This window comes from Procambarus clarkii, chromosome 50, assembly GCF_040958095.1.
Source record: "Procambarus clarkii isolate CNS0578487 chromosome 50, FALCON_Pclarkii_2.0, whole genome shotgun sequence".
Lineage (NCBI taxonomy): Eukaryota > Metazoa > Arthropoda > Malacostraca > Decapoda > Cambaridae > Procambarus > Procambarus clarkii.
In genome coordinates this window covers 18309594-18321511 of record NC_091199.1, presented here as the reverse complement: position 1 = coordinate 18321511, position 11918 = coordinate 18309594, and the positions used below count along the sequence as shown (strand labels likewise).

Genomic DNA, 11918 nt, shown 5'->3' with positions numbered 1-11918 from the left:
GACACACCAATATGGCTGGGAACCCAACAAAACTCAACCGACTTAAATTTACTGTGAACGAGAAACGGCCAATGCTGGATCTCAACAAGTACTGGATGAACCGGATTAAAGGACCCGAGAGCCATGAGGGCACTACGAGAGTCAACAACAACTACAAAGCAAGACTGACAACGAGAAAGCAGGAGACGAAGAGCATAGAGAATAGCATAAAGTTCCGCTGTAAAGATGCTAGTCTCCGGAGGCAAGCGACACATATAAGTGCGATCAGGAAAAACAACAGAGTAGCCAACACCGTCCGCTGACTTAGACCCATCGGTGAAGACAGAAACGGAGCGGGAGTGAGAAGAAGTGCTCGAGGAAAAGGCGTTTGAGAACCGTAGGAGGGGTAAAAGCTTTAGTGATACGGGTCAAGGATGTACAAAACCGCGGAAGAGGGACCCTCCACGGGGGCAAAGAAGGAACAACACGAGGAGAAACATCAGAAATACGAACGGAAAGAGAATCCTGTAGGCGAGATAACCGGACAGAAAGAGGGAGGTGGTGAAGAAGAACAGGAACCGCAGGAGGGGTAAAAGTTAAAGCACGACAGAGGCGAGAGGAAGGAATGTTGCAAGGACCGCGCAAGATAGCGAAGACAGTAGCGATCACGGCGGTCCTGGAGAGACAGGAAGCCAGTGTCAACACACAAGCTAAGGATGGGAGTCGAACGAAAGGCACCAGAACTGAGGTGCAACCCAGTATGGTGCAAAGCATCAAGACGGCGAAGAGTATAAGGAGAAGCAGACGAGTAAGCAGGGCAACCATAATCGAGCTTAGACAGGACGAGAGAGAAATGTCAAGCAAGGAGTGCGCGCCTATCTGCCCCCCAAGAAGTAAGGGACAAGACCCGAAGGAGGGTAAGGGCCTTAGAGCACTCAACACGGAGGTAAGAGATATGGGGAGACCAAGACAAACGAGTGTCAAGGAATAACCCCAAAAGCTTCGCTGAATCTTTGTATTCAAGGGGATGACCATAAAGTGACAAAGTAAGTAAGTAAGTAATTATCAAAAGAAGGCACCAAACCGGGAAGGCTATGTAGCACCATCAAATACGCAAAATAATCAGAGGGTGCTAAATATCACCAAGGATGCCAATACGAGAACAAAAACGCATAAGGCGAACGATATCAAAAGTATCCGAGTCACCAAGAATTCTATCGAGGGATAGGTGACCGCGAGGGGCGGTCGGAAAGCAAGACACACGCTCGTCCTGGAAGTCAGGACATTCAAGAAGGACATGCACGACCGTAAGAGGGACAATGCAACTAGGACAATAAGGAGCAGGGCGGCGCTCCATCAAGTGACCATGGGTTAAGCGAGTATGGCCAATACGCAACCTCGCTAGAGCTGTTTCCCACCGCCGGTTACGGTGGAAGGAGGACGGCCACGAGGAAACACAACATTTAAGAGTACGTAGCTTGTTACCAGTAACAGACAACCAAGAAGCCTGCCAACGGGTAAGGACTGAGGAATGGATAACCGGGTAAAAGTCGGAATACGGAATGCCTTTACGAGAGATGGGACAAGAGCGGACAGCTTCCTTAGCGGCAGCATCCGCACGCTCATTTAAAGACACGCCAATATGGCTGGGAACCCAACAAAACTCAACCGACTTAAATTTACTGTGAACGAGAAACAGCCAATGCTGGATCTCGACAACTACCGGATGAACTGGATTAAAGCACCCGAGAGCCATGAGGGCACTACGAGAGTCAACAACAACCACAAAGGAAGACTGACAACGAGAAAGCAGGAGACGAAGAGCATAGAGAATAGCATAAAGTTCCGCTGTAAAGATGCTAGTCTCCGGAGGCAAGCGACACATATAAGTGCGATCAGGAAAAACAACAGAGTAGCCAACACCGTCCGCTGACTTAGACCCATCGGTGAAGACAGAAACGGAGCGGGAGTGAGAAGAAAAGTGCTCGAGGAAAAGGCGTTTTAGAACTGTAGGAGGGGTAAAAGCTTTAGTGATACGAGTCAAGGATGTACAAAACCGCGGAAGAGGGACCCTCCACGGGGGCAAAGAAGGAACAACACGAGGAGAAACATCAGAAATACGAACGGAAAGAGAATCCTGTAGGCGAGATAACCGGACAGAAAGAGGGAGGTGGTGAAGAAGAACAGGAACCGCAGGAGGGGTAAAAGTTAAAGCACGACAGAGGCGAGAGGAAGGAATGTTGCAAGGACCGCGCAAGATAGCGAAGACAGTAGCGATCACGGCGGTCCTGGAGAGACAGGAAGCCAGTGTCAACACACAAGCTAAGGATGGGAGTCGAACGAAAGGCACCAGAACTGAGGTGCAACCCAGTATGGTGCAAAGCATCAAGACGGCGAAGAGTAGAAGGAGAAGCAGACGAGTAAGCAGGGCAACCATAATCGAGCTTAGACAGGACGAGAGAGAAATGTCAAGCAAGGAGTGCGCGCCTATCTGCCCCCCAAGAAGTAAGGGACAAGACCCGAAGGAGGGTAAGGGCCTTAGAGCACTCAACACGGAGGTAAGAGATATGGGGAGACCAAGACAAACGAGTGTCAAGGAATAACCCCAAAAGCTTCGCTGAATCTTTGTATTCAAGGGGATGACCATAAAGTGACAAAGAGGGACGAAGAACAACCCGTTTCCGCGTAAAAGTCATGGCACAAGTCTTAGAAGTAGAGAACTTGAAGCCATGATCTGTGGCCCAAGACGACACGGCATCAATTGCAAGTTGAAGCCGACGTTGAAGGAGAGGCGAATCATCACCCTGACAACAAAGGGTAAGATCATCGACATAGAGAGCGGAGAAGACACCAGAAGGAAGAGAGGAAAGAAGACCATTGAGGGCAACCAGAAAAAGAGGAGTGTTCAGAACACTACCCTGGGGCACACCTTCGTATTGCTGAAAAGAGGGAGAGAGAGCGGTACCAAGGCGCACCCGAAAGGAACGACGAGAGAGGAAGCTGCGGAGAAAGAGAGGGAGATGACCATGAAGGCCAAAAGAATGAAGTTGAGATAGGATATGATAACGCCAAGTGGTGTCGTAAGCCTTTTCCAGGTCAAAAAGGACGGCAACAATGGAGGTCTTCGCAGCAAAAGCAGTACGAATATAGACCTCCAAGTTCACCAGGACATCTGTCGTGCTGCGGCACTTGCGGAAACCAAATTGAGAAGGGGAGAGGTGGTGATGGTGTTCCAGGAACCACATCAGACGAACGTTAACCATACGTTCAAAGAGTTTGCAGACACAACTTGTGAGAGCAATAGGGCGAAAGTCCTTAGGGGAAGTACCCAGAGACCCCGGTTTGCGAACAGGGAGGACAACGGCATCGAGCTAGTCCTCAGGGACTGACGACGACTCCCAGATCCGATTATACAGACTCAGTAAATACCGAGACGAGCTCGGAGGGAGATGGCGAAGCATCTCATAATGAATACCATCGGAGCCCGCCGCCGGAGAACCGCAGAGGGCCAGGGCAGAACGAAGTTCAGAGAGAGAGAAGGGATCATTATAAGGAAGCTGAAGATGAGTGCAGAAATCTAAAGGACGAGACTTAAGGACAGGTTTACGAAGAAGGAAAGATTGGGGAAGATGAAGACCAGAGCTAACAGAAGAAATGAGAACCCAGTTCGGAAGCGACCTGCAACGGGTCCGCCACAAGAGTATCATGGAGGTGAAGGACCGGTGAAACATCGGGAACGAACTTACCCGCTATCTTGCGGATACACTTCCAGATCTGGGCCAGAGGGGTTTCGAACGTAATTGTTGAGACATATGATGCCCAACATTCACGTTTAGCCGAACGGATGGCCCTACGGGCCACCGCACTCGCTTTCCGAAAGAAAAGAAAAGAATCGGTCGTCTGCCTACGGCGGTGCCTCTTCCAGGCTGCACGCTTACAGCGGACAGCCCGAGCACAGTCCGCATTCCACCAGGGAACGCACTTCCGCGGACCCCGAGAGGAAGAGCGAGGAATAGAGCGGAGGGCAGCGTCGAAGACAGTGTCATGAAAAAGGAGGAGAGCGCGAGAGAGAGGCAGAAGGGAGAGGTCAGAGAGAGCAGCACTGAGGGTAAATAGGGTCCAGTCTGACTTAGCAAACTGCCACCTAGGGAAAGAGAGGAAAGGGCTTAGAGAAAAAGTTAACAAGGATGGGGAAATGATCACTTCCATGGAGGTCATCAAGAACCTGCCACGTGAAATCTAAGTAAAGAAGAAGAAGAGCAGAGAGAAAGATCAAGACAAGAAAGGGTGCGAGTCCGAGAGTCCAAATGAGTGGGCTCACCAGAATTCAGAAGAGACAGGGAAGAAGAGAGGAGAAACGGCTCAAGGAGGCGACCCCGGGTATTCGTCAGAATGTCACCCCAAAGAGAATGACGACAATTGAAGTCACCCAGCAGGAGCACAGGCTCCGGCAAGGAGTCTAAATGGTGGTGTTTCAAATCAGGAAGAGAGAGCGGGACACTCGGGGGGGAGATAAATGGAACAAACTGTGTACCATTTCCCCACAAAGATACGAGCAGCAGAACAATGGAGAGGCGAAGGAAAAAGTAAAGGAACAAAGGGAACATCAGCACGAATCAAGAGAGCAGAAGAATTAGAAGCCCCAGCAATTGCTGGGGGGGGGGGGGAGAAAGGAATAGCCACGAAAACGACCAGGACGAGCACCAAGCATTGGCTCCTGGAGACAGACACAAATGGGCGAAAACCGCGAAATCAGAAGTTGGAGTTCGAGGAAATTGGCGTAATAACCTCGAACGTTCCATTGAAGAATGGACAACGACGAGAAGAGAAAGGACAAAAACAGAGAACAAGGAAGAAACCAAGGCGAAAGAGTAACAAGAGTACGTAAAAGAACATCAGGGTCGGGATCAGGGTCAGCAAAGTCAGGGGGCATGGGTAAACTGAGCAAAGACGGAGGGAAGGAAACGGGAGAACAGATCAGAGGTGGGCGGGCGGGGTCCGGAGGAGGAAGAGGAGGAGACAACGGAGAGGAGCAGTCAAGGACAGCAGCAGGAAGAGGGGGAGTAGAAAGAGGGGAGCACACCCCAGCAAGAGCAGCAACCGAAAGGGAAGCAGGGGCCAAAGAACCTCCATAGCAGGAACAGAGGGCGCAATCACTGAAACGGGAGGGGAATGAGCAACAGAACCAGAAGTAGGAGCTGAGGAAGAAAGCGAAGCCTTCTTACCCGCCGGGGAAGAGGAAGGAGAGGAGCCAGGCTTACGCTTCTGACTTTACGAGACCGGTGTCCCAGCAACTACGTATCGGGCAACGGATTCCAGTCTCTCAACATGAGAAGCCGAACGAGAGCACACACGACGGCCGCTAGGAGAGCGATGGACATCCGCCCACACCGACAGGCGGTGGAGAGAGCCGATAGATTGAGGAAGAGGATGGGAAGGAGGATCGGAGGGAGACGAGGAAGAAGACACAGGAGACACGACAGACCGGGTAGAAGGAAGGGGAACCCCGGATAGAGGACCAGGAGGAGGATCCTTCGGGAGAGAACCCAAAGGAACAGAGGGGGCAGTAGGCGCATCAGGGTCCAAGGCCCGGAAACGGTTGTGAGTGAGGAAGGCGGGAAGGACGAGGAGAGGAAGAGCGCAACACGCGAGCATAAGATATATTAGCATAAGGCGGGAGCCGGCGAACCTGGCGTCTCGCCTCAGGAAAAGATAAACGCTCCCGGTGCTTCAAGTCGAGGAAGGCTGCCTCAAGCTTGTAATGGACACACGCACGGGAGAAGGTAGGATGGGCCTCACCGCAGTTGAGGCAACGAGCCTGGGGAGAAGTGCACTCCGACTTAAGAGTGACCTTCGCCACCACACAAAGGACAGAGTGTGTCCCGGAGCAGCGGAGGGCACCATGCCCAAACCTCCAGCACTTGTTGCAGAGCCGAGGAGAAGGAATGTACTCCTGGACAGAGCACCTGGCACCAGCAAGAATGACAGAGGGTGGAAGGGTCCTACCATCAAATGTAATCTTCACAACTCGGAGGGGTTGACGGCGACTACCACGAGGGGGACGAGTAAACGTGTCCACCTGGAGAATAGAATGGCCCTGGGCAGCAAGGATATGTCGAATATCGTCGTGGCGGTCGCGCAGGTCCCGAACACCGGTCGCAACATGGGGCAGGAGCAAAATAGTGCCAACACTGGCATTCAACTGAGCGTTCTTCGAGACCCGAACAGGGGTCTCGCCAAGGCAGGATAAAGCAGCTAAGCGGGAAGCAGCATCCTGAGAAGGAGCAGCAACGACACGTGTACCGAGACAAAGTGGGGTTGAAAGTAATGGAGGCATTCACGGAATCAACGAGATGTCGATGGAGGGAGAAATCGTCAGGAGGCGCAGAATCGAGAGGGAGATCAAAATATTTGGTCCACGAAGCGGGACCAAACAAGGCTCAATAGGTAGCATAACTGGAAGGAATCGAGCGAGGGCGGCCGTGACGAGGACTGCGATGAGAACCCCCAGAGGGGTTAAAACGCGCAGTAGTTACAACTAGAGAAGGAGCCGCGCCAGGGGACGAGGTAGTCACCACTGGGGGCTTGGGGCTCGACCCAACCACAGAGGGAGGGGAGCCAGGGGAAGGAGTCAGAGAGGCCAAAGGAGGAGCAAGGTCGGGGCCCAATGCAGCGGAGGGTACAGACCCCGGTCTTCCAATACAGACCGACTCGGGGGCTTGGTCGCCCACCCCATGAGCCCGAGAAGGTACACCAGAAGCAGCCGAAACAGGGGTTATCATTACGAAAGGAAGAATTCATTCACGAATGTGCCCCCACACCCACCATGGAACCACAATTAGAGGCAGGACACCCAACAAGAAGCTATCGCCGATCTTGCCGGGGCCTCCTAGGGGTGCGTCGTGAGTATACGCCCCACAAACGCCACCTTAAGAAACCGACAGTCCGTCGAGATCGGGTTCAGTGACGAAAGGGGGATTGACAATAAAAGGTTCCCCTCGCTCTCAAGGTCGGGTACTACAGTTCTATGGGTGCAAGAGTATGCCTCCTCAAGCACCCGGGCGTCAAAATAGAAGTAGTTCAAGAGAAGAACCAGAACAAGCAAAAGGTCGGCAGGAAACAGCAAGCAGATAAGAGAAGAGGGGGGAGAAAAACGAAACAGAAGGAAAAGGAAAAGATGCCCAGCAGAATTGGAGAGGACGGCAGCAGGAGCACAAGGCTAGAAAAGGACAGAGGACTGTCCCAAGGAGCATCACACTCCGGCAGCCGCCCACTAAGCCCCCACACGGCGACAACGAGCCGAGCGGGGAGGGGGGGGGGGGGGAAGTCCAAAGAAATAACCAAACCATGCAAAAGGTAGGCAGGAAACGACAAGCAGATAAGGGGGGAACAACGAAACACAAGGAAAAGGAAAAGTCGTTCAGCACAATTAGAGGACAGCAGCAGGAGCTCAAGGCTAAAGGACAGGACTGTCCCAAGGAGCATCACACTGGCAGTCGCCCACCAAGCCCCTCCTCACGACAACAACGAGCTGAACAGGGAGGAGAGGCCGCGCATGATAGCGATCACGGCGGTCCTGGAGATATTGGAAGCCTGTCTACATACAAGCCGAGGACGGGAGTCACACGAAAGGCACCAGAACTGAGGCGCAACCCAGTATGGTGCAAAGCATCAAGACAGCGAAAAGTAGGAGAAGTAGACGAGTAAGCAGGGAATCCATAAGCGAGCTTAGACAGGACAAGCAAGGAGAGTGCCTATCCGAGGGAACAGGTTAAAGTCGCCGTGTGGCTCAGTTGCCGAGCTACAGCAACGAGTGGCCGGGAATAGGTAGTCGTCCAATAAGTATGCAATCTGTGGTATGTCCGAGACCATGACCCTTGTTCCTCTTTAGTATTACCAGCTCGAATGCTAATGGTAAAGAGATCTCTCTCTCCTGTGCCCACAGGTAACGGTATCAAAACCTATTCTTGGCAAAAGACAGTCACCGTCTTATGGACATTGTGTCGCGCATCAAATTTTATTCATGTCTAAATTAACTTTAATGTACTTTTAGGCCTGTGGGAGAAATTTTTTTGGACCGAATGCTTTGACCAATATGGTATTTATGTTTTGCAGGAGATACTTAGGGTCCAATTCAATTATCAATAACTGGGGTGGCGAGGTCATTATGATTAGACACCAATATTCTAAACCCCTTTTGGGCAAAAAAAGGCTAACCATGGATAAACAAATTTAAACCATCAATTTTTTATTTCTGCATGTACAGAATGCCGTATTTCCGATTATGTTCCCAACCACGTTCGTCCAACTCTTCACCCAGATATTACCGAAATGTTTACTAGTAGAAAAGTAAAGGGGGGGGGGGAGGGGGGGAAGACATTTCTTGATAATTTTTAATGCAATCATGGTAAAACTTATTCAAGGGGCATTTATTTTATTAAGCTTTTTTTTCTAAGTCGTTGTCAGACTTCATTTCATGAGATTTTTTACCATAGCGAGTACCTGCTTGTGTAGAGACAAGTGTAAATTATTAAGTGTTCTGTAGTAACAGTCTTCGGCATAACTATTTTATGCCCCAATAGTAGGGCAGATCTAACAGTTATCAAAGAAAAAAACTACAAAATGCTCGAGCTAATTTAAGCTCTTAGTTCATTAATGCGATTTAATATCAGTCAAGACATGCAATAAATTAAGCATAGTATCTGGCGGTGGTGGAAGTAATTGTAGTGGTTACTATTTGAGTGATGGTAGTTACTATTTCCTGGACGAGTTCTTGTGTAGTTACCACAGGGACTGTCTGGATCTGCAAATAAACATGGTTGAAATTTAAAATAGAGTTTAAATAAGTTTATCGAGGTAAAATAACGAAGGGACGAGGATAGCTCAACATGACTGAAGTGTGTATAATCAAGTTAACACTTTCACAAGTTCAAGACTACATGGTTACCTCGTGAGTGACAGCCACGTGGGTGATGGTCTGCCAGTATTTAACCGTATCTGTTGTGGTGACGAACTGACTGTAGGCAGAGACCATTGTGCTCACTGGGTAGACCCCCACCGTAGCCGTCACAAACACTACCGGTGTGGAGGTGACCCTTATCACAGAGGTCACCGTCTGTGGCTGCTGGGGAACAAACTCCCATTGTGTGGTTGTCTGGGTGACCGTCAGGGTGATAGCTGTCTGCTCAGTAACCCAGACGTCAGAGGTGGTAGTCTCCCGCAGAGTGTGGGTCAGGGTAGTCTGCAATATTATACAACATTAACAATGTTAAAGTAAATTAACATGTCAGTAAGATTTAATAAAGTAAACACTATGCTACCAACCTCAGTAGTGACGGTGGAGGTTGTAGGAGTGACGATTGGCAGGGGCGCGTGGGTGCCGTAAGGTTGGTATGCCTGTCCCTGGATCTGTCGAGGAGCAACTTTGTCTAAAAAAAATTTTAATACTAGCTGTACCTGGCCACGCGGTGCTGTGGCTCTGCAACCTTTCCCCTGCTCGCAGTCCTCCCCTTCCATCCATTTTTCCACTCTTCGTCCTCCCTACCATTCACTCCTCCCCACCATTCACCACTCCTCCCCACCATTCACCACTCCTCCCCATCCCCCCTACAATTCACACCCCCCCCCCCCCATGATTCTTTATTCCCCTGCCCCCCCCCCCCCCATTATCCCCCGCCCTTCATCTATCCCACCAGCCCCAACTTGTCCTCCATTTTCTACTCCCTTGTTCGATGCATTCCCAAATGATCTGATGTTCCCATCACTGAAATATAAAAATAAACAGTAAAAAAAATAATTTAAGTATACTCTTGAAATGTACGGTATGGTAACACAGCTTTATTCCAACGCTATTTCACAATATAAATCAAAATCTGAAAACTAAATTTGTCAATGCTATAAGAAACATTGCAATGAATCTTAACCTATTTAGTATAGCACCACGTTTGATGTAAGGATCAAGCTGGTGTATTTGATGTAAGTTGCTCTTAAGTGCAACAGATAGCTCCGTTTCTTAAGAGTTTACCAGTCACAGGTGTGGAATAACTAACTTAAGCTTTAGAAATGAACGTTATGGTAAACAGCTCTATTCCAAGGCCAAGTCACAAAATAAAGATTAAAATCTAAATTTATGAAAACTCAATTTATGGATGAAATTGAAACATTGAAATGGAATCTTCAGTATAGCACGAGTTGGTCTTTTGTACAACCCGTTTTCGCACTTTCTTACGGTCAATATTGGCTTATTTCATAAGTGCATATGTGACATACCAATTGTGAATATTTTAGTTTACCTTAAAAAGCTTCATATTAAACACCGACCTCACCTAACCTTAGCATGTTAAGATATGCATCTTTTTGCTTCCTAATTACAATTAAGACAGCCTATCAACGGTATAGGTTAAGTAATTAGTTGTAAACAAGAAGCAATAAGATGCTCATCTTAACATACTAAGAAGGTTAGGTCTGTTTTCTATGAAGCTTTTCAAGGTAAACTAAAATATTCACAATTAGTATGTCATATGCACTTAATAAATAAGCCAATATTGACTAAGCAAGAGCGAAAACGGGTTGCTTTTGTAATAGATGGCGCTGTTTTTTTCTAAAACTCATGTTTTCACCCATCACAGGGTTGGCACCTATATTGTCGGTATATAAAAAGCACTTATTCGAATGCAACGTTGTCAAAATTTCAAAGTAATCGGTAGAGAGATTTCGAAGATTAGCGATTTTGAATAAACTAATATTTATATAGGTTTCCGAATGTACTCAATATTTAATTACCTGGGCGATACAACAGAGGAAGAGTAGAGTAAGTACCGCCATCTGTATGGAAGAAAATGCAGTTTGTAATTAGAAATCAGATGCGTTCTTAGGTACCGTGATTAAGAACCATTAGACTTTCGGTTTTAAGCCGTCAATATATTAGTGTTGGGGAAAGTAGCGAGAACGAAAAATGCCCCCCCCCCCCCCCCCACAGGAGTAGTTTGTAGCTTATTCATGTCTAGAAATACGATCATTTTAGTTATTAACTTTTAGTGTAAACTTTAAATTTGCTTGGTAGTTTCATTAGAAATCGTTGTTCATATGAAGCAGTGTTGATATTCAATTGAAAAAGCCATAACAATAGTTAACAAAAACTTAGGCATTTAATTGCTTAAAAAGGCTTATTCAATAGTAAAAAAGATCTCATATCTACCGTAACAATTTTATTTAAAATTATTAAAAAAAAAAAAATGCTCGGGGTCTTCCCAGTTTGTTCAATGATAGATTTGTTGAGAACATGACGAATCTACAGAAGCTACCAATTAGGCGTAGTTTTAGAAACTATTTTCAAAATAGTCATTTCTTAACAGGTCCTCAGCAGAGCTTATATATAGCCAAGTTAAACAAAATATCAGCAAATCTAAGAACACATATTTACTTAGTAAAACGACGAATAATTTAAGTGTATTAGGCAGAAACTATATAAAGAAAATCATGAATATTTGGCAGCAACATATAACAACTAACCTTTAACAACAGGTAAAGTATGAGAGAAGGTCCCACAGACACAACAGAGGACAGACTGAGGAGTGAAGGCGGGCCGGGCACCTCGTTGACTCAACACCAACATTTTAGGGGAAAGGTAGAAAGTTTCCCACAAAAGCTGCCAAGACCACCATAACAGCGCCATCTATTGACTGAACCGTCAGCTACGCTCCTTGTGGAACAAACTGGTGTGAAGACTCACAGAGCTTCAATATGTATTTATTTTTAACATTTCAAATATATCTTTGCGTGTTTATTTTATAATGATATTAAATTTTTTTTATTTGCAGCCTTTATATCGCATTACTGATTATTAGCCAAAAATTAAGGTTTTGCTTAAAATATTTTCTTTAGTCCTAGAATATTTAATTATGAGTAATTCTAGCACCGTAATCCAAAATGTATATATT

The 11918-nt window shown here is 47.5% G+C and overlaps 1 protein-coding gene across 2 annotated transcripts; it reads right to left on the bottom strand.

Moving 5' to 3' along the window:
• Positions 1-8210: 8210 nt before the first annotated feature.
• LOC123772629 (chondroitin proteoglycan 1-like) lies at positions 8211-11606 on the bottom strand. Of its 2 annotated transcripts, XM_045765878.2 has the most exons (5): positions 11491-11606; positions 10762-10803; positions 9304-9387; positions 8927-9220; positions 8211-8782 (listed from the first exon to the last, which is right to left on the bottom strand). In XM_045765878.2, the coding sequence occupies exons 2-5, from the start codon at positions 10801-10803 to the stop codon at positions 8669-8671; spliced, it is 534 nt and encodes a 177-aa protein (XP_045621834.2). In that variant the 5' UTR covers positions 11491-11606; the 3' UTR covers positions 8211-8668. The 2 variants fall into 2 exon arrangements, with proteins under 2 accessions (XP_045621834.2, XP_045621835.2); XM_045765879.2 differs by lacking the exon at positions 9304-9387 and having other exon boundaries at positions 11491-11599.
• Between the last annotated feature and the right edge of the window lie 312 nt (positions 11607-11918).